Genomic DNA, 22382 nt, shown 5'->3' on the forward strand with positions numbered 1-22382 from the left:
AAGCACACCATCAATCACTCGCAGCCCACGATCAGGGCGCTGAGATCCTCACTCACTCTCTCCCAACTCTCCCAATCCTCTGTCTTCAGCTCGCACGACCGTCGTCTTCCTGTGCCTTGGTTTGGTTTGATCAGCATCCCTCTCTCTCTCCACCCTTTCCTCCAGCTCTCTCGCTCTCTTATTTCGCCTCAGCCTCTCTCTCTCTCTCTCTCTCTCTATCTCTCTCTCTCCCTCTTTCTCTTTCTGTATTACCATTCACTTCTTTCCATCCTTCTCTACCCTTTTTTAGGCGCAGGAAAACGTCCTCGACCTCAGAGGACGCTGGGACCGCTGCCGGGCCCGCCGCTATCGCTCTGTCATCCGCCGGCAATCATAACACCCCCTGCACGTGAGCACGGCGAACTGCAGGGCCATGGGCGCCGTTCGCGCCCGTTGTGCTCCGTCGCTGCACCCGGTGCAGGAATTAATTGGCCGCTGACGAGCCATGTCATGCGATTAGAGAGCGTCAGGGCGGGGCGATGGGACCGTTTTGGCCGCAGACGATGGCGGCCTCTCATCGTGATCGCTCGACGCGGTGTGACAGGTAAAATATGACCGCGCTGGGGTGGCGAGTGTTCATGGAACGCCACTGTTTTCAGAGGCTGACTAGCCAGCCGTGAGGACGAGGACGGCATGGGATGTGAGGATAGATGGAAAAGTGGTCTGAGGGAGAGGAAAGAGGAGCAATCTAAGAACGGGTAGAGAAGTGATTTGATGGAGAGAAGGGGTGTTCTGAGGAAGAGGAGAGCGATCTGACGGACATGAACAGAACAATCTGAGGACGGATATAAAAGCAATCTGAGGATGGTTCAAGGAGCGACTTAAGGATGGTTAAAGGAACGATTTGAGGATGGGTAGGAGATCGATTTGCTGGGGAGTAGGAGCAATCTTAGGACAGATAGAGACGATCTGAGGCAGAGAAGGAGGAAGATTGAGGATAGCTGTGGCTCGTGTCGCTCTCGCCCTTTCCTATCCGGACATTATAGAGGGTGATGAAGTATCCCTGTCACGGCCCCGGACATTCCGCACTGAAGACTGAAGGGTGCTTCTTCAGGGAAAACCCATCCACAGAGAGCGTCTCAGGGGCGCGTCTTTCCGCAGTAACTGAAAACCCTCCACCGCAGTCACCTCTACCGCAGAACGGTGACCATCACCGGACCAAGGCCGTATAAGAGAGGTAGAATCATCCCGCAATTTCCAATGGACCGGTCGCTAAGCATTAGCGTGACGTCACTGGTGGAGACCGCGCGGCGCCCGGCTCCAAGCCGTATGTCGGGTACGGGGACCCGCAGTTGCTACAGTACAGCGACCCTGAGTATATTGTCCCAGCACCCTCACAGGGAACAACGATAAGCTGTCAGAGGGCACGCAGAGAAAACCTCAGCTGCTCTTGTACAGGGACGGGCAGTCGATATCAATGTTATCACTTGTTACTGGACAGGACAGCCGGTTAGACTTGGGGTTCGTGTACAGTAGCAACTGCGGGTCCCCGTACATTTGGCACTTTATCGTTGTTATTATTGAACGTAACGACAACTAATGACTCTTAATAACTTTTTTACCCACCTAAAGCTGATTTCCTTGCCGATACATTGCCGACCCGAGCCCCAGGGTTGACAATCTGGGGATATGGGTCGGATGGGCGACCTCGCGACGGGAGAAGGAACGATTGCAGTTGTGTCCCGCACCGCCGATTGCATTCTCTATCTGCACCCGGAGGGGGGAGCAGGGGGCACGTGCCCCCATCGGATCAGGGGGCCTCTCGGGCCCGAGGGGCCCTGCGACGCCAATTGGCGGCTGAGGGTCCACGCTGGCATTTTCGACTCAGAAGGGCCCCACAGGGCTCGAAAGAACACCTTATGTGCTCCGAATAGCCACACTTCTCTCCATAAGAGTCACACACCGGCTTTTTATTGTCCCTTGTCGGCATTTGAGGGCCCCTTGCCGGCCTCTCAGGGCCCATTGGCGACCTCTGAGGGCCCTTACCGGCCTATCAGGGACCAGCAGCTCTAAGGGTTCCACACACGCCTGTGATGACCCCATAAACCAATGGTTGAAGGCCCCCACAACGGCGCCTGCGAGGGCGCTCACCGGCGGCTGTGAAAGCCCCAAACCGGTGCCCAGCTGAGGGCCCCACACTGCCACCTCTGAGTTCAACCGGCACCCCTGAATGAAGTCCTAAAGGCCCAAACCAGTGCTTCTTAAGGCCATATATCGGCGGCTCTGAGGGCTCAACGCCGGAGCCTCTGACGGCCCCAGACGGGACCTTCGCATCGGACGGCCAGTGGCCACTCACCGGTGACTTTTGAGGGCCCCACACCGACGACTCTGAGGGCCCCACCGGCGTCTGAGAGTACCTTGCTGGTCTCTGAGGACTCCACAGGGCTACTGAAGACACCGCAGACCTCTTGAGGGCCCCTTGTCGGTCTCTGAGAGCCCCTGTCGGCTTATAAAGGGTTCGAGCAAGCAGCTCTAAGGGTCCCACACCCGATTGTAATAACCCCACACTGCAGTGTCTCTGAGGGCCCACAATGGCAACTGTGAGGACCCTCACCGGCGCCTCTGAGGGCCACACACTAGCACCTCAGAGGGCCTACAGCGGCACCTCGGGGGCCCCGCACCAATGCCTCTGAGGGCTTCACACCGGTACCTCAACCTGTGAGTGCCCACACCAGTGCCTCCAAAGGCTTCATAACCGGCGGCCCTGAGGGCACTACACCGGTGATTTTGGGGGCCTACCGAAGGCACAACACAATCCCTTAGTCTCGCTGAGTTGCTATCCCAATCCCATACCGGCTTCTATCCCAATTCCGGCTCAACTAATTAGCAGCCCCCCCCCCCCATGGGTCAGCTTCGCCGCGCCGGTGTCGGTGCCGGGGATGGCATCGGGGCGGCAGTCGGCCACGCGCACTCAATGGTGTGAGCCGCTCCAAAACGGCTGCAGTAACTGGTCGATATAGGCAGTAAGCAGATGAGGAGATGCAGGTGGATTGATGACCGGCAAGCCTTTGTGCTTTACGAGGGCGAAGGGTCGAAGTCGGCTGCTAAGCCGTGAACGGGTTTTATCAGATGCCGGTTCACTATGACCTTTATCAGGGTCCTGGTACCCTGACGCACTCTTGGATAGCCGAATTACAGCAAAACTCCATCCACGACTGTATCTATACGGCTTACGCTTTTCTGAAAACGTCTGCGTTTGGCCTTCCACGGGCCCGGCCGGCCGGCCGGCCCAGATTGGCAGTCCACCAGTGACGTCACTGGTAGTGTTAAGCTGATTGGCGAATAATACATGGGGAGAACCGGGACGACATCCCCCTGCACCGGACGGGGCACGCCAGATTAGAGACGCACATTTGCGGTTATCGATGCATGCTATTTGTGGCAATTTGGCGGATGCGGTTGAGGAGAAAATATTCTGCGTGATGTGAAGGAAGTAAAAAGGCACTCGTTTCGCCCCGGCATCTCGGTGTCATTGTTAGATGAATTTAATTGTCATGCTTATCCAACAAATGCCAAGTCGAAGCCGATCAGTCTCTTCCAGCTTCTCATGTGGACTAAGAAGTCATCGTTCAATGCTCCACAATGTTCTCGGACTGGAGACCAGCTGCTGTTCTGCGAAGAGATCCCAGAGGATAGCAGAGGCGGGGTCTGTGTACAGAGGGATACATGACGGTCGCATGTCTACCCGCTGGCCATTGGCCGAATTCCATGTCGCGATCAGGCTGATGCATTTCAATGATCCATATGCTAGGTGAATCATAAAACACTGTGCAGTACTGGTCATGATAGATCCAATTTACATTCAGCTGCCGTATTATCAAAATCATATTTCTAATGGTATTGAGTTCTTGTTCTCTTGCCCATTTCTAGCAGTAGCCAATGGAATCGTTTCACTGCTCAGTCCACCCAACAAAGAAATTGTGTTTTATGTGATGAGTCACCCAATTTGACCAGTGATTCGAACCGCATGATTCATTGTCTGATTATTTCCACAAAGGGTGTCCGCAAAGGAGCGCTAAAAGGCGTTAGTCACCCAACGGAATGACCGCAAATACCCTAGAATATCTAATGATGGTGCAATGCAATCATTCTAAGACATAGCCATACATGCGATGACACGGTGCATTCTAATGCATTTTAATGCATTCTAATGCTGCATTGACATGAGTGCATAATGTCTATTGATGGTTTATCATGCAATCACCACGAAAGCACACAAAGCCTCGGGGAAATCACGTAATATGTGGCAATTTTGTGCTGTGCATGCTGTTTTTATTGATAAAGTTACTTGCCGACACATTGTTATGGCTAATGAGAACTGATGTGAAGTGCTCCAAACGTCAAAACTGAGTTTACTAGCATTGTTTCCCCTTCATGATAGAAAAAGAAGTTACACTCAACGATAAAAATTTCTTATGTAATTCCTTCTAAGATCTCCATCTACTAATAACGCTTTTCCTGTTGTTCGCAAAAGCTTGCTGTCATGTCCACCATTAGAAGAGGTAGCACCATGTCCAACAGTTCTGTGCTGGCCTAGTTTTCTGTGTCCATTACCATTACCCATACCCACCCTTCAGACACTATCAAAATACACAATCTGACTGGAGGTTTCTCCTTTTTCAGACGACCACCGGGTTCGAGTACACAGATATGTGCGGCACGGCCGGTCAGCAGCAGGTGCTGACCGCTGACCCGACCGTGCTGCGGCCCGGTGCCACGCCCCCGGCAGTGTCCAGGTCACGGCCCTGGCACGACTTCGGCCGACAGACCGAGGTCGATAAGATACACATTCCCAAAATGTGAGTACCGTAGTAATAGTGGTGGCCCTCGCCAGCAGTGCCCATGCTTGTTGTCCTAATGTCCTGAATGCATGAGCTATGAAAGTATTTTTGCTATCTAGGAGAAAAGTAAAATACAATGCACATAAATGTTCGGCCGGGCTTTGGTGTTTTTCTCATTGTAATAATGCACTTAAAATTAATTTAAGACTTCTGATGTCACAGCTACCTAATGTAAAACTCTCAGTAGACAATCACTATCTGTGATTCGAGGACCTAACGGAAGGACCAGCGGCCCCTCGTGACACCGAATAATATCCAGCCGTGCCTTCTGAGCGTGTGTAGTGTAGTGCGTCATTAGCCAGATCCGAGCTGACGATCACAAACCATTTAGACGTCCTAAAGTGTGATAGCCGTAATCTTGTGCAATAGCACTATTCTCCAGGAGAATGGCTCGGAGGAAATCTGGACTAATTATAGGTCACTAATTTCTGCTTTAGTATGACCTGCCTCCATAAAGCGCGGGATTACGGTTTATTTCTTTAAATCTTGATTTATGTGGTCAGTTCTGGAAATGATTCATCTGTTCTCACGCGTTTCTGGACACGTAGGTACAGTCCCGCTCCGCACAACGCCCTTTGGCTAGAAGGGTAGCCATGAGCGAGTAGTAATTAATCTTAATTGCGGTGCCCCGTGCCCCTAGGCACAGTGTAGAGGCCAACCTTCCGCAAACGAATGGCTAGGCTTTGTCAGAGGACCGAGACGGGCCAGAAATAGGTACTTGGTGAAAGGTACTCCGTTGAGTCAAGAAACTCGATTACCGACATAGTAATAGCTCGAGTTTAGTTTTCTAACCAATAACCAGCGTTTCAACTTATTGTCTTCCTTTTATACTGTTTTAGAAACAGAAAAAAACTCATGCGATAGACAGTCTGTCTTAAAAGTACCACGCAAAGTGACGGTGGATCCATCAAGCCTGACCGAGGAAGGGCCTGCTATAATTTGAAAGTCACCGAACCAATTGACCTGGGGAATGACGAGTATGTCAATTGCTTCGGTGACTCAAATTCAGCAGGCCGTTCCTTGGTCAGGCTTGATGGATCCACCGTCACTTTGCGTGGTACTTTTAAGACAGACTAGAGACAGAAGCGAATATAACGAATTAACAGCTGGTGATACAGCAGTGAAGAGCATTTATAATTTGCATTCACATCCAATGGATGCTGATGTGCTGGGCTGCGTCAAGAGTTACATTCTCAACTGCGCCAAACACTGCCAGACACCGTTAAAATCCCCGCACCAAAGTCCGTGAAGGAGCTACCCGCTACCGGTGAAGTCACGCCGCCCCAGGGACTGCCGGCGGTAGAGAGCGCGGTCGCCGTCTCATGTCACGACCCTGCACAGAGGGGTGGAGGTTCTAGGAAGTGCCGGCCCGCCGCGAGATATCCGTGAATAGACGGTCACTGTTAGTCATGGGGAGAGTGGGGACAGGCAACAGAACAGTCACTGAGAGATGATGTGGAGGCGTAATCAAGAGCGAGGGTGAGATCACCAGCCTTACATCTGGTGCAATGCAACAGCGTTTGTTAGTATCTTAAATTAACGCTTTCAGATTCTCCATAGCATGAGTATCAGACCCATGAATATTTCAAAATCAACTCCCGGCAAGGAGGGAAAATATCGCGAGGCGGATTGAGAGGCAACGTTTTTAAACTCCGTTCAAAAATCTCCCTCACTCTGGGGTGAATCTTCCCTGGGGCCACCCTCTCTCAGACACAGACGAATGAGTAAACAGCCCCAGTCCCCGCCGACAGAGGGGCTGACTCAGTCTGCCGTCTCTCCCCCGTTCGGCCGGTCACCATGCCGGCCGGGGCGCCCGCCTGCAGTGGCGTGGGAGGTGCACCACCGATCTGCCGCCTCATGCCGGCACAAAGCGGCGGCCACAGGCTGTCGGCATGGCACGCCCTCGCCGACCGTTGGCGCGCCGCGCCGCTCGTGCATTGACGGTGTGTACATACTGTGCACTGGTGCACCGTGTTCTGGTGCCAGTACAATAGTGCACCGCGTTCTGGTGCGAGAGACGCGCGGCCGGCGGGAGGTGGCGTGGTACGAAGCAGGGGATAAACGGTATATAGTCGGTGACGGTACAGAAAAGTGAGAGATTTTGAAGAATCAAAGCGCACAAACTACAAAACATGGAAGGGCGATGGACTGATTTGTTATAGGGGGGCCAAAAAAAGTCGCTCGAGCGGCATGAGATGCTTGAAATGTGTTCGATGAAATGAAGTATCTCCTCCTGGCGCTTCCTAGACGCGTCCCTGACGCCGACTGGGAAAACCTGCCGTTTCTAAGTAACGCCTCGTCCCAGCGGGGATTAGACCTGGCGCAGAGTTCGGTACTTCCACTGCCGCCCCTGGGCCGCAGTCCACCCACGCCGGCCGGCCCGTTCGCTGCAGAGGAGTCATCCGTCCTCATGGCGGGCGGGAGAGGAGGGCGGGGGGGGGGGGGGTCGACGGAGGCAGCGCTGCTGGCCCGCAGCTCCGTTGCAAAGCAGATGTAACTTCATACGTCCAGTCCTGGCAGTGAATGTTTCTGTCGCCGTTACCGCGAGGCCTCTCGTCCTCGAGCTGTGACACAGTTGCAAAATCGTTCATAAATACCGCTTATCTGCGTCATGAGGGCCGACTTAAGGATGCAGTAACGATCAAGAGAGTTTCTCTAAGGGGCCATTTGGGTTCTTGTGTAGGCGATTCGTGCTTTTTTTCCTATACACAATGGAAATCTTCGCTTGGTATTTTTTTGAAATATTTTTCATGTTTTCGAATGTTCTTGGTAATAATGTTTTGACATATTAAGCTTTTTAAAATGCGAGCATGAATAAGCGCTGTGAGTTGTGCGTCTTCGTAAATTAAACGTTACAACCGTTACGCTGGGCTCGCAAGCAATCACATACACTTCCCTGTTACGGGCTCTTTAATGGCATGGTCTGAACCACTTGAATTGAGCTAATAAAGACGAGGTTGCTGGGTGTAATGCATGCAAGGTTTATTGATATCCGAGGCCTTTAATTGCAATTTATTGACTTCTCTCAAAGCTATGGTGTTGTAAAAATTGAGGTAATTAAACGACATCCGCAGTGGGTAATAACGTTATTAAACTCTGCTCATGGCGTATCATAAATTTGTTGTGTCACATCAATAAAATTTCAGCACTCTTTTATTTACTCTACACATAAAGAGCTGTGTGGACAAATATTAAAAGATACAGATATATTATGCTACCGACAGATAGCAATCCTCTCCACACCTGATGGCCACTTACCAATACATTTTGTTTTTCAAACACAGAATATTTGAACAGAAACCCCTCGAAATAAGTTTCCATGAGAAAAAAATGTGTTGTGCAATTCTCATTCTCTTTCAACCTCGACCTAACTGAAGCACCCGTTTCGCAGCTTTTCCAACTACGGCTTCCGCTTCTTCCTGGAGACGCCGATCTCGACGAGCCAGCGTCGCGAGGACGACCGGCTGACATACGTCAACAAGGGCCAGTTCTACGGCGTCACCATGGAGTATGTGCCCGATCCGGACAAGCCGCTCAAGAACGCCACAGTCAAGGTAGGTGCTGGGATTCTGAGGTCGGTATTTGCCAAACTCTGAGACTTTCCATAAACTGTGTTCATGGTGGATAGCTGTGCTGAGCCAGGTCTTGATTTACGGAGAAAATGCCCAAATAAACTATAATGCCAACTTTAGGGACTGTATGGTTCCGCATGCCACAATGAGCAGCTTAGATGGCTATATAAAAGTGAGTGGTGTAGTCAAGCTGGCAGCTTTCCTTCCTGTACGCTTGTTGAAACAGAATGGAGGTCAGTTACCTAAAAGAAGCAAACAATAGTGCGGTGTGCTTGCTCAATCTAAAATGCAAGAAAATAATGGCATGGTCGGTCATTCAACATGCTTAATTAACGCACGGATTTGCTAAGCATGATGCCACTTTTTAGATGCAGTCCTTGGAAAAGAGCCTTACAATAAGTGCGTGCTATGCGACATTGTCATTTTAAAACAATGCGAAACCCTATTAAAAGTGGCCAAGATGTTGCGATAAAATGCGTGTCACACTTGAAGTACAATGATAATCAGTCATGCAAAATGAAACTCCTAAGACAGGCGAACATAGTTCGTATGCCGCTCAAAGTCGCCCCATAGCACGTTATGGGCCTTATCAAAGGGCATGCTACACCTGCCCGCCACGAACAAATACTGGGCATTTCACAATTACGGCAGCGCCTTCCCGAAATTGGTGATAAATGTATCACGCGATGATTCCAATGTGACAGCCCCAGCAATACCGGGAATGTTAAGTGACAGCCAGCCGAGCAATATATCATATTCAAGAAACTTCAACATGTCTTTCCTTCGTAACATGCTATTGCTTTTGATTCCACGAGAACTTAAGCGCAACGGCATTTTAGCGCCGCAAACATTTAACATTGAAGCAGGCATTTCAGATTGCAAATAATCAGTGAATTTAACACCTAAGATCAAGCCAGTGAATGCAGATTCATTTAGGCTGTCATTAGCACGTAAACTTCTTTTTAACTTCTCTCAACGGCAGGGGAGACAAAAACAATAGAGAAAAGACAGGAGGGAGACCATGGGATTGTTGGAGTGGTACGGGATGAGTGCGGGCGGTCTGAGTGGTTAGTCTAGATGCAGGGCAGGTAGGGTGATATAGGCGTAATTCGGGGTTTATTACCGGTGATACGAGATATGTTTGGTTTAGAGCGAAGATAGCCGACGACGCCAGAATAAATAGAGCTGTACCTAGCAAAGCTCGTAATTCACAAGAACAAGGCCGATTATTATCACAACCTTGAAGATGTGGAATCGCTTTTACCCAATCTGGGCAATTTAAGGGCATACCCACTTTGCAGTTGAAGCAGTAGAGCGACATTTATAGGTTTCATATAGGTTTCAGCTATCTGCCTCATCCTATAAAAGGCAGCATGAAATCAGACTCAGTCTCGGGTCCCGCGAATCACCCCATCTACCGTGCCAGCCCTGCATGACTGCAGACACACCTTGTCGCTAATGTGGAGCCCAGAGTGGTACAGACAGGGGCGGGCCCATCATGTCACGAGCGAGGTGACTAGCTGGCGCTGCCGGCTGGCGGCACTGCCTCCTTCAGAAGCCGACCGCAGCGCCCACCCTGCCCCCGACACGGCACAGAGGGACGATGAGGGATGGTGTCGCGGACCATGCAGCGCGAGCTGATCGGTCTTGGTCTGTCCGGGGAGCTGCACAGAGTTCGAGTCGGGGTTAGTCAGAGTCTGTGACAAAGGGCGTAGTCCCTTCTGGGAGCGCTGCAGCCTGCACTGGAGATCAATAGAAGCTTGCCAGAGACATAAGAAAGCGACGAAGATCTGCACTGCACAATGCACAATTGCACAGTGCCAATTTCATGACGTCATACAGTAAGAGTGGCAGAGATGAACATTGAAATTCATTATAGCCTTCTCTTGGTAATTTTCTCGGATACACAAAACAATGGGGGACACATGTCGGCGTAGACGTTTCACAAGTGGCTCATGTAAATTGTCGACAATCTGGAGACAAATATGGAGCGCCGAATTAGCATCCCTTGGCCATCATTGCCACTTTCCCCAGCGCGGGAGAAGAGCGCTTGTTTACTATTCATAGTGCGGCACACGCCCAGGTGGGTCGCTGGCGCTGCGGGTTTCTGCGTACGAGAGACATGGTGTACGAGGTTCGGTCGACTTCATCACTGATTGAAACATTATGGGCGACCTCGGCGGTCGTTTAATATGCAGAGTCAGAGGGAACGCTTGTTACTACCCGCCTCGTGTGAGATGCTGCGACCTTGGAGGCTGCCCTGCCCCGTGTTAGTGCCCGAGGCTTCATCACAAAACAGATTAGGGAGGATTTGGAGCTGCTCGAAGGCGTTTCAAGCTTCAGAGATTGTAGGCCGAAGGGTCACCGCGAGGGCGGACGGTAGACTCCCGGGACCACGCACTGCGCGTGCTGACCTCGACTCGCACGTTCCGTAAACAACATGGCCATTTTGCTAGTCGCAAGGTCGGGAGAGGCTGCGCATTGGTCATCAAGGCTAAAGATCAGAAACACTGTGTGGGTGAATAGCGAAGACTCGCTAATCCCACGCCACAGATCAATCTCAAGCCATGGAGAATCTAATGACCGGAAGTCAAAATAAAACTGAGTGAAACCCGAGCCGTCATATTGCATCATTGACGTTCCGCAGCGTCACAGTTCATGAATACATCACTACGGAATGACATTCACTCCCCCTTCCGGTCCTCTTCGAATATCCCCGCGTCTCCTCTCGTCTCCTTACATCTCTCCGCCGTCTGGGCGCTGCGGAAATGCAAGTCACGCGCCTGTTCGTCACCGGCGATCGCCGCCAATGGACTTCGACCACCCACGCTCCCCGGCCGCCTCTCAGCTCGGAGCGGAGCCGATCCTCGCCCTCTCCCGCGTCCGGCGGCGATACGGCCGACAAACGAATTCATCTCTCGTCGTGAGCGCCATCGCCTAATTATGCGTAATCGACGCGATGGGTAAAAAACGCTCGGCACGCCTCGCCTGATTGCGGTAAACTGCGCGGCGCATCTGCGGCGATTCTTTGCGCACCGGCGACGTTCACAAACAGGCGCCGTTGCAACACTGCTCCCCATGAATACCAAACGACGTGCGTCGACGCAAAAAGTCGCTCCGACGGAGCCGTCGGGTCCGTTTGGACTGAGCATGACGAGCGGCCGCCGCGACGATGATCTCCGGACCGGGGGTGCGTGTCGTTTTTGTTCCGCGAGGCTACGATGAGCGTAGCTACCACACGGAGATGATCATTGATCAGTGACCTCCGGAGGACCATAAACAGTAATGGAAGCGTATCGACGACTGAAGGAAACAGCAGGATCAGTGACCTTACCGCAGAGGTCGTCACGCGCAGGTGACTGAACCACGCCCCCTCCAGGCTGATCAGAGATTACGTGCGACAAGTACACAGCTGACGAGCGTATCCTTAGCACGGACAAACAATAGTCACAGCGCGGCGGCCACGGAGCCCGCGTGGGCGATGATTGAGTACCGCTCTGGGCGGGGGCGGGGGCGGCATGGATCCGCCACCGCTGATTCCCGTACCGCACACGTGCGTATATTTCAAGCGATCTCCCACACTCGTTTCAACCTACGCCGTGCAGGCTGTCGTCAGCTGAGGATCTTTTAAGATGCACCGGAGATAATCACATGACGCTGTAATTACGGACTATTTATTTTTGCCAGTCAATAGAGTGGGCTTTCAGACAAGCGTGCTGACGGTGATGGGCTCATATTGTGTGGTAGCTGTTGTCGAGCCATCTGATTATATGACTGGGCCACGGGCATTATCCTATTTCCATATAAATGAAAATGATCGGTGAGATATTGGCAACGCGTCACAAACTTTCGTACTTTTGCTGCTATGAAATAGACGTATTTACACACCCAAAGTGTGCGGGTTTTGCGACATAGAGGCATTATCCTTTAACATTTTACCGTATCCACAGCGGTCAAATGTTTATTGCACATTGCAAAACAGAACACAAAAAAATACCACCGTCTCTTCGCTCTTCATAATACTGCATTAATAGCATATTCCGTATGTTCCAAAAGGAACCACACGTGTAACACAGCATAAACAAATAACTATGCACTAACACAGTATTACCGTGTTCACTCTGCACGCTGCCACATTGCCCCTCTGACGCTCTCAGTGACGCCCTCTTCTCGTCTGTTCTCACAGAGCGTGGTTCTGCTCGTGTTCCGGGAGGAGAAGACGCCGGAGGACGAGCTGAAGGCCTGGCAGTTCTGGCACAGCCGGCAGCACAGCGTCAAACAGCGCATCCTCGATGTCGGTACGTGCACAGAGGGTTCTCAGAGGGTTCTTAGAGGGTTCTCACTTATCTGGAATTTCGTTCTCACTTCTCAGAGTTCTGGCTTCTCTGTGGGTAATCATTTCTCAGAGGGTTCTCACTTATATGAGGAATTTCTTTTTTTTCTAAGGGTTCTTACTTCTGTTAGGATTCTTGAGGGGTTCTCACTCATCGTAAGGTTCTCAAAGTCCCGACTAGAGGCCAGTCTCCTCCTTCTGGTGTGCGACTGCCGAGCACAGGCTGCCTAAGGGAATATCTGATAAAGAGTAATCAGGTTTCAGACTTATTTGTGAGACCTTACCATAAGCCACTAGATAATTGTGATCGCATGATGTGGAACAAACTATGATTGAAGTGTTTACAGCTGTTTTATGCTGATCTAGCTCTGGTTTAACAGTACTTGATTCACTGGAAACCGAGCGTAAATTATAGACAAACCATTCTAAGTTTACTACTTCTACTCGGCCTGGCTTTAGTATCGCAATTCATCGAGGTCTGACTACCTTACAGCTCATAAACACCCTCCCAGTTCTAACACTGCCTGTCTTTCGCAGACACCAAGAACAGCATCGGCCTGTACGGAGGGATTGACGAGCTGGCTCACAACGCCATCGCTGTCTACTGGAACCCACTGGAGAGCTCGGGAAAGGTAAGCTTCAACGCTCTTCTCTGTTGTACTTTATACGCACACCCATTTCAGTTGAATCCGATTATTTTTAGCAGAGGGTGTCGATATTGAATGGCAGTTAAGCAGCCGTATCCTCTTGTGTTCCGGTCATACATTATTTTATCATTTTTAAGCCTCCATTCCTGAAAAATCCCACCTCCCCAAAATTGCCATTTTCAGAGCAGATGCAAAGCTAATCACGTTTTACTGGCCATTGCTAACCCCTTACAGCCCTATCGGGCAGCCCTCGCGGCAATGATCGGCGCCCTCCCTGGGTACGTCCCGCTCTCCCACGGGACCGTTACGTTTTGTGAGCGTGTCCGCGGCGCCCGGAGCGCCTCAGGCGCGGCTGTCGGCCTTGGCTCGGCGCTGGACCCGGTTGCGACACGGGCCCTCCCCTGGCGCGGAAGAGATGGACGCTGCCCCCAGGCGCCACTGGTACCTGGGAGATGACTCCTGGACGTGCCGTAAAGAGGAGTCCGATCGCCTCCGGGCGACTGGCTAAAGGATGGCCGGGGTCGGACCCACAGCACAGTCGGGCCTGATATAAAATTCAGAGCGCGCTGTCAGAGTTGTGTGTTTACTGCACCTGGCGCTATATAAATACATCGAAAATTAATTTTAGAATTAAGTTTTGCTAAATGTAGAAGCAATATTTCATACTTCCAGCAGAGTCTTGCATTGGATTGAGATCGAGACCACCGCTTTGAAAGTAAAACGCTGAAGTATGATCGACTAAGTGTGCTAAATCTCTGAGCATGCATATGCAGTGCGCATTGTGCACCTAATCCAAGACAGATGGTCGGCCGGGTCATAAGTCCGGTGGGCTGTGCCACTCTAAGCTGCTCAGCAATGTCTCGTAACTCGTTCATCTCTACATGGCGTTTCAACGAAGACATATGCTGCATGGCCAGTGGATATACGCCCCTGAGAACCCACTGCAGTGGCGTAGTTAATGACAAAAGGGGCTGCGCTCACGTCTCCTGAGCAGCCTGAGTCGGCCAGGAGAGCGCCGAAGCGGAACGGCCACGTTCGTGATGTAAATAGATCGTCTCGTAATGATTTCGCTCTCGGGAGTTGGAGGCATCGTTAATGGTAGTCCTTGGATTAATCTATACTATTGCAACATTATCGCCCGGCGCCGTAGCTCACACGTAGCGGGCGCCGAATTGTCCCTATTAGGATCTGCACTGACGATGGCCGCTTAAAGCTCAATTAACTGCAGTTAGCGGACACTTTAGATAAGAGACCGGGTTAAAATTCATCCCATGCATGGCCTGGTTCTGTGACAGGGCCAACTGGGTGGCCACTCGTAGTCCCTAGACCATGGATGGATTGAGTAATGCACTTCTCTGATTCTGAAACCTAGCCTTCATCCCAAATGCGGCGCGCTGGATCAGCAATCACCACAAAATCTCCCCCTTTACAGTCCGTGCCACGACCGTGCTCGTTTCGCTACTGAGTGTTCATGCTTTGCGGTATATCATGCCATAAGTGCCGACTCATTTTATAAACGAGACAGCTTTTGAATTGGCGTAGCTCTAGCCGTTCATCTGAGCGCTCTTCCAGCGGCCATGACTGTTCTCTGACGGCGTATCGAATGGCTTTGCAGATCAACATCGCTGTTCAGTGCTTGAGTACCGACTTCAGTAGCCAAAAGGGAGTTAAGGTGAGCATACGGGGAAATTGTTGATACCACGCCTTGATTGCAGATAAGCATCGCGTTGCAGTGCTTTAGTACTGACTTCAGTAGCCAAAAAGGCGTCAAGGTGAGATAGAGAGAGGCTCGTCCTTAGCTAAGTAGCTGTTGGCACAGTTCGCTCTCGTTCACATGTAAGGTTCGCCTTTGGACTTCAATATCGCTTGCGGTTCGTGCCAATCACCGCAAATGAGTTGCATCACTTGCTCCTCTTGGTCTGAAGCGTCATTAGACTGCTTAGCTTTGCATGCTTTCACTCGTAAAGCCGCCGTGAAATGTTTGAACTGCCTCGATGCCGTGCAGTGTTCCGTACCCGACTACCCCTTGTGACGTCATATGACGGCATTGGTGTGCCGCCACAGGGACTTCCGCTGCACATTCAGATCGACACCTACGAGGATTATCGGGACCCGAACGCGCCTGTCTCCCACCGCGCCTACTGCCAAGTCAAGTCCTTCTGCGATAAGGTAAGCATGTCCGTCATCAGCAGGAGAGATCAGTCAACAAGAGATGAATGGCTGTGATGAAATGCTTGATCGAATTACGCTGCAGAGCTATAAGGGAAAGGATGTTAGAAGTATGCAATTGCACACAAAGTATACGTGGAGGTTGCCACCGAGAAAAGTTCAATGCAGATGATATTTTGAAATCATCCGATAACGTGAGTTGTTTAATATTTCAAATTATGTTGGAGGAGAGCATTCCCTTCAGTAAGGTCGAAGCCTTTGAAATGAAATACCACATTGCACAATCCACATGATATCATAAACGACTCAAGGCAACTAAGAAAAAAGCTCTTCAATTGCAACCACTCCTCTGATTCAGCTCGTCCCCAGCACCTCCCCTCACTACCCGACCACACGGTAGCCGATCTGGCAGTAGCGGCCCTGCACAATCTGGCAATAAATCAGCCGCCTCCCGACCGGCCGGGCCATCTGTCATGGCCGTAATGACAGGCGACCAATGGCTGCAGCGGGCACAGAGCTGCCGACCGGGGATGGTCGCGCGCGAGACGGGACACGAGCGATGGAACACGAGTGGTGGGACACGAGCGGTGGAACATGATCGAGAGGACACGAGCCACGGGAACGGCCGCCCTGGGGGAGGTGTCTGCTTCGTCCTTTCCCCGCTCTGCAGAGACTTCGTTTCCCGTTTAGTGCCGCTCCCACCCGATTCAAAGCTGCTTCATTACATCCCGCTTTATTCGTGTTCCGATTTAGGATTTTCTTGTTTAGGCAAGTCTCAGTTTAGGCATGCTCCGGCTCAGCAATGACCCGATTTAGGCATGCTCTTGTTTAAGTATGACCGTGTTTAGTATGTTCTGATTTAGGCATGTCCCGGCTTAGGCAGCTGACAAAGCTCCTAACGACACTCCGCTGCGGCGCTAATGCGGCCGTCATTCGCAAATTAATGCCGCGTTATTCGGGGTTTATGCTGATGCTGCGCTGGAGAATACATCTCGACCTTGTTCTAAAAAGGCAGTCTCGGCGGGGCCACCGGCGCAGCTGGGTGCGCTCCTTTGGCCGGGACTCAGACCTTTCACTGGGCTGGGCTGCACTGAACGATGGGCCGCGTCCCCGGCGGCAGTGGAAACCGTTTCCAGCCGGAATAATTTATGCTGTTGGTGTCGAAGAGCTAAGAAACATGAAAAATCCATCGTCGACTAGTAATTCAGAGCATGTTAACCCTCGCCCGTATAGGGGGGGGGGGGGTCGAACGGACCCCCCATGGTTTTTCGCGAATAACTCGCGTAAAAAGCGGCCGATCGCGACGAAACTTTCAGTACCCTCGCGTTCATCAATTTCACACCTACGCTGAAAATTTCATGACCCTGACCAAAATGACCTTTGACCTGTGACCTACTTTTCGAGACCATGTTTGGCTGGAATCGCGATTCGGCGTATGTCGGCTCGCATTAGCCGCGCGTTTGCAGTCTTTTCGTGGTTTCAAGCGTTCAAACATGTGATTATTGTGATATGATGTTGCCCCCATGCATTAGGGTGGGTGTCAAGGTCACCTGAAGGTCAGGTCAGGTCATTGACCTTTGGTGACCTTGGTTCACTTTTTCGAGTTTTACATGTTTCTAGGCCAGTTTTTGGAGCTGAATTCGAATTTAGCAACCATATGAACATTTACGAAGTAGTTTTGATGCCTTCGTAACATGTTACGAAGCTGTCAGAGGCGGTTGCCACCTACTACGAATACCCTTACTGGTTGACCTGACCTGGCCTAAATACATGAAGACATCATCGGTGATCAAAACTAACATGATATTCGTGATCTGCACCCCGAAAAACCCCATAGCAGCCACACTTTACGACGTTCTAACAGGTCCCGATTTTCCCGCCTTTGGGGTCATTGACCTGACCTGCAAGGTCAACCAATGACCTAGGACCTTAAAATTGGGTATCATCGGCTTCCTCTCGTCACGGGCAACACGCTCGTTTTTTCCGCGAAGCTCTAGCTTGATCAGGGGCGAAACGGCAAGGGGGGGGGGGTCCAACGGACCCCCCCTTATACGTTCGCGGCTGGAAAAACACCAATACGGGCGAGGGTTAATGTACCAGCATTGGGATAGACAGTAGTTTAGAAATGCTGCTCCGAGACGGTTAAGAAGTACTCTGTTCGAATTTCATATGTAAATGTATCAAATGTGGTAATGTTTGTAGCGCGGGTTCAGAAATAAAGTTGCTGAAACTAGACAACTAATAGCGGCCTAGCAACTAATTAACTTCCAGCACACTCAATCACTATATGCGGCACAGATGTTCTTGTTGTGTTTCATTAAAAACACACTTTTTCAAACATCTGAAAAGCAAAGAGTTCAAGATAAAACGCATTCCAAACGTGACATTGTTCAATGTAGTAGCCAACACAACACTCCCCAATTTGACCTTCAATTTCACCCAGACCAGTTTGGTCCACAGTTTGACCGATCCGTTCCTCTCAACAGGGAGCCGAGAGGAAAACACGAGACGAGGAGCGACGCGCCTCTAAACGGAAGATGACGGCCACCGGTCGGAAAAAGATGGAAGAAATGTATCACGGCTCGTGCGAGCGCTCAGAGTTTTACTCCATGGCCGATACCACCAAACCGCCGACACTCTTCCAGCCAAGTGATGACCCGGAGAAGGTGAGGAGAGAGGGAGGGAGAGAGAGAGAGGGGGAGGGAGAGAGAGAGGGAGTGAGGGAGGGAGGGAGAGATGGAAATGGACAATAGAAGTTGACGAAACACGGGGGATGAAAGGAAAGTAATATCAATGGTAAGTTCCATACTGGTGGTAAGGCTAGTTTACCATGGATGAGACAGACGTAAGAACCGTTGTTGCTGCATTCTCCTATCTCCAAACTAGCAAAATCTACCGCCAAGTCGAGAGGAACCTGGTGCTGCCTTTATAACCACAGTCGCAGTCTCCACTCCACGCCTGGTGCTAGGCTTATAGCCATCGCTGCAGTCCCCAATGCCGGCGGGCGGCGGCGAACCGTAAATGCCTGGAGCGGTATACTGTGCCGCATGACACGCTTCCAAAAGTGGTGCTAGTCTGGGGTGCAGCGATACAGTCTCCCTGGGGAGCGAAACGTTTGATGTTATGTTCTTATGCATTTTTGCAGTCTCGGGACACCTGGGATTTTTTTTCATCTAGCCCAAATGCTGGATCCTGCTAGCAATCTCATTTACGTAATACATATTGAAACTTTGTGACGTGTTCATGAGAATCCTTGCAAAACAATGGGTCGGGGTACTGCAACGGTTTTCCCTTTCATTGCAATTGCACACCTACAAAATACAAATGAAACGGCTCAAAACATTGATCTTACAATTGATAATGTCCCGTATGTTCTCAGATCGGCAACATGGAGCTGCAGAACTACTACGCTCAGCAGGAGGGTGAAGGAAGCCTGTAAGTTGTCGCCTGCCCCGCTGCCTGTCGGCAGACCTGTAAACTAATCATTCTTCTGCGCTCTGTCTCTTTCCGCGCTGCACTGTTATGCTGTCCATGCTCGTTGCTCATCAAGCTTTCAGCATTGTAAGCCTTGCCTGCTTGCTAAAAAAAATAGTTTTTACCGTCAATACTTGTAAGCTCAGGCATGTTTGCTTTGATAAACTGTCATCTAGCAGTTAGCACTGTCTAATGCCGAGCAGAATATTAGTGATGTACAGGGATTCTGATATCGTTTAATGAATTCAAAGCAGGTTTCATTTTTTCTCCTAAACATCCTATGTCATTCCATTTTCATACAGCTCAAAACTGCAGCATTCTAATAAGAAAAGTCAAGTAACTTTCCAAACATTTCATACTCAAGAGCTTTTCTGTGTCACGAGCGAGCTTGCACCGCGCTGTGCCATGCCGAGCAGGCCACCCAGGGAGGCCGTTGCAAATAGGCGAGCCCCCGAGCTTGCAATGCTACCACCCTCGCTCCCGTCCCCATAGCGTCACCATATCCGATGATGTTTTACCCCCTCCCCCACCCCCGAGCGCCGAGCTTTGCATGAGCGGCTGCCAGCGCACGTCGCGCCGCTTGGCATGTCACGTGACTAACTGGCTGTGTCACGTGACTAACGTCCGTCTGGCTGTGCCGCCTCACCAGGTGTGCTGACGCGGTGGGCTCGCCCGCGCCGCCGCCGCCGCCACCGCCGCCGCCTCCGCCGCCCCCCGCCGCCCCCGCTACCCTCAAGTTTCACTACAGCTTCCCGACGCTCCCCGCTGAAGCAGCAGACGGGTGAGTTGACCCGCGCCGCTGCCTGACACTGCCCCGCTGACGCCCCTGTGGCTGTCGTGCTACCGCCTGCGCCTCTGCATTTGCACGTGCCGCTGCTAAGCGCCGAGCGCGACCCGCTTGACGCTCGCGGCAAAGCCATGCGCTATCTGGATGCTAATAGTGCACGATTTGGCGACGCTTGCAATGAATACGGTCCTCAAATGCTCGCACGGAAGATAAATTGTCAACCGCTTGCAACAGTCGCGCTGAAAGCATTGCGCTGCATCGCCGCGGCTGCATCGGGAAGGGTCCACAGTGAATGCTCGATGAGGACAGATATGTGGTGTGTTTTGCATATAGCTGCAGTCTGGCAGGGAGGGAGGGGTGCCTTTACTTGACCCCGCCTGTACTTTCCCCTACTATGTAATTCGTATGTTTTGGCGTCCCCTTCACATGTCACTTAATTCTGTCGATGTTTGCAGGGATAGAAAGAGCGAGGATGGCCTATTTTCTCCGGGGGCGAAGAGGGCACGCCTCTCGCCACCACTCAGCCAGCGGGTGATGCTGTATGTGCGTCAGGAGCGGGAGGAGCTCTACACACCGCTGCATGTGGTGCCACCTACAACTATCGGACTCCTGCACGCGGTGAGTACGGCTATAGATGTCAGGGGTTTAGGTGATTGTGAATGTGATTATGAGCTACGAAATGACCGACAGCAGGCCACTTCGCTTTTGCTTATGAAATTAGAGCGTTTCCACACCTCGAATGACGTGCACTTCTTTATCTTCCAGATTGAGAGCAAGTACAAAATCAGTGCCTCCTGCGCTCAAACACTCTGTCGGAAGAACAAGAAGGGGTAAGTGGCTCACCATTCCTCATCATACGCCTTGTTGAATAGGCATGGTTATTGCATATCGTTGACAATGGATGACCCCATGTAGGTACCACAACCTTGACTGTTCTTCGTCATGCTTCAATCTGAATCAACTCATCACCGTATTCCTGTGTTGCAGAGTGGTAGCGACGATGGATGATGACATGATCGCGCACTACTGCAACGAGGACACCTTCCTTCTGGAGATCAGACAGGCGGAGCAGGAGGGCGCCTTCGACATTACACTCATCGAAGTCGGGGACTAAGCGAATCTCTACTTCTCATGCCGGCCGATAGGTGGTGCGGCGGTCGCGCCCGTTTTCGGCGGCGCTGCCACTTGCATGTGTGTTAGTTTGTTGTTGCTTGTAGCGGTGGAGATGTGGATTTTGTATGTTGACGTGAACATTGTGATATTTCATTGTGTTATGCGCGTGGGACGGCGAGTTTGATTTGCTGACTGCGTGAGGTCAGGGCGAGTGTGTATTCCTGACCTTTTTTGATATTGTACACAGCTGATATGGATAAGATGCTGCGTCGCACGACGCTAGGATCTCGAATTCGTGCCAGAGCTGGACAGAGCACACGCGATGTTTTATCACTGACGCGTCTGGCGGCTCGCTCTGGTGTGAGGTGATTCGCCAGTCCGGCGCGTGCCGCGTTCCCCGGGCCCGTGATAGGCCCGGGGCCTCGTACCTGAACCGAGGTATAGCTGGCGGCGGAGACCGATATCAAAATCTGACCGAGCTGTGTCGGCCCCGGCTGGGCCCGTGCAGCCACATGTGCGTAGACTATAAGGTGTGACAGTGATGGTTGTAAAATGTACATATACACACACCACCCGCATGAATTCACAGTGCCAAACCCGTGAGCTAGCAGTACTGTGAAGTGTGACGGGACCAGACGGGCTGCGGCGAGGAACACAAGCTCGTGCAGCAGCTGGTCTGTTAGACTTCGCGTCGTGTAGAACTAAGCTCATCATGTAGAGTAGTTCATTCTTGTGACGTCGTTCCCCCATCTTTGCTCATGCATGTGTCATGAAGAGATGAACGTGTGTCTTACGAGAGCCGAGTCGTTTTCGACGGGCCGCCTGCAGTGCCACCTACTGGTGGTGTTTGTAACTATTTTGTAAATTGACGTCATGACGTGATGACGTCAGTGACGGCTCGTTTTATACATAATGTACTTGTGCCTTTCTGACGGAGTTGACGGTTGGACTGTGCGGTGCCTTGTGAGACAGGGCAGCCGATGCGGTTCGGTCACAAGGGAGGACGTTCAAAGTGCTGTAAAGGTAATTTATTGGCCACTGTGTTAGCATTGTGCCAGCTGCTTCTATTTCAGCAAGCGAGCTTGTTAGATTAAAGTCCGCTATACAATACAGTTGTTCAAAGAACTTGTGCTGTGCTGTTCTTGTCTTGGTAAGAGCTTTCTGTGATCCAGCCTTACCCACATGACAAAGGTACACCAATAGGAAACTCGGAAACATGCCTTTACATCCAAAAATTTAGAAGTGACCCTTGCCCGAATCTGGGTAGAGCAGTGGTGCTCTGCTTCAAGGCACAAGTGATCAATTTTAATGCGCAGGTGATTGGTCGGAAACTCAGTTGGTTAAAGGCCGCAGCGTGTGTCATAAACCAATGGAACCAGATGCCGAGCAATGACCAAAAATGATGCT

At 51.3% G+C, this 22382-nt stretch overlaps 1 protein-coding gene across 16 annotated transcripts in view; it reads left to right on the forward strand.

Annotated features, from left to right (window-relative positions):
- LOC122390348 (protein grainyhead-like) overlaps positions 1 to 22104 on the forward strand; it is a 74716-nt gene extending 52612 nt beyond the window's left edge. For 5 of the 16 annotated variants that reach the window (XM_043383207.1, XM_043383209.1, XM_043383204.1 and 2 more), the window contains 12 exons: positions 4663 to 4838; positions 8272 to 8434; positions 12639 to 12750; positions 13323 to 13417; positions 15048 to 15104; positions 15497 to 15601; positions 18088 to 18267; positions 18981 to 19036; positions 19725 to 19856; positions 20318 to 20480; positions 20628 to 20692; positions 20850 to 22104. In XM_043383207.1, the coding sequence (XP_043239142.1) occupies positions 4663 to 4838; positions 8272 to 8434; positions 12639 to 12750; positions 13323 to 13417; positions 15048 to 15104; positions 15497 to 15601; positions 18088 to 18267; positions 18981 to 19036; positions 19725 to 19856; positions 20318 to 20480; positions 20628 to 20692; positions 20850 to 20976 (1431 nt within the window). In that variant the 3' untranslated portion in view covers positions 20977 to 22104. Of the gene's footprint in view, positions 1 to 4662; positions 4839 to 8271; positions 8435 to 12638; positions 12751 to 13322; positions 13418 to 15047; positions 15105 to 15147; positions 15205 to 15496; positions 15602 to 18087; positions 18268 to 18980; positions 19037 to 19724; positions 19857 to 20317; positions 20481 to 20627; positions 20693 to 20849 lie in introns of all 16 variants that reach the window. The other 11 variants (XM_043383218.1, XM_043383217.1, XM_043383212.1 and 8 more) reach the window with 3 other exon arrangements.
- The last annotated feature ends 278 nt before the right edge of the window (positions 22105 to 22382 follow it).

This window comes from Amphibalanus amphitrite, unplaced genomic scaffold, assembly GCF_019059575.1.
Source record: "Amphibalanus amphitrite isolate SeventyFive unplaced genomic scaffold, NRLGWU_Aamphi_draft 000392F_arrow, whole genome shotgun sequence".
In the NCBI taxonomy this organism is placed as follows: Eukaryota; Metazoa; Arthropoda; class Thecostraca; order Balanomorpha; family Balanidae; genus Amphibalanus; species Amphibalanus amphitrite.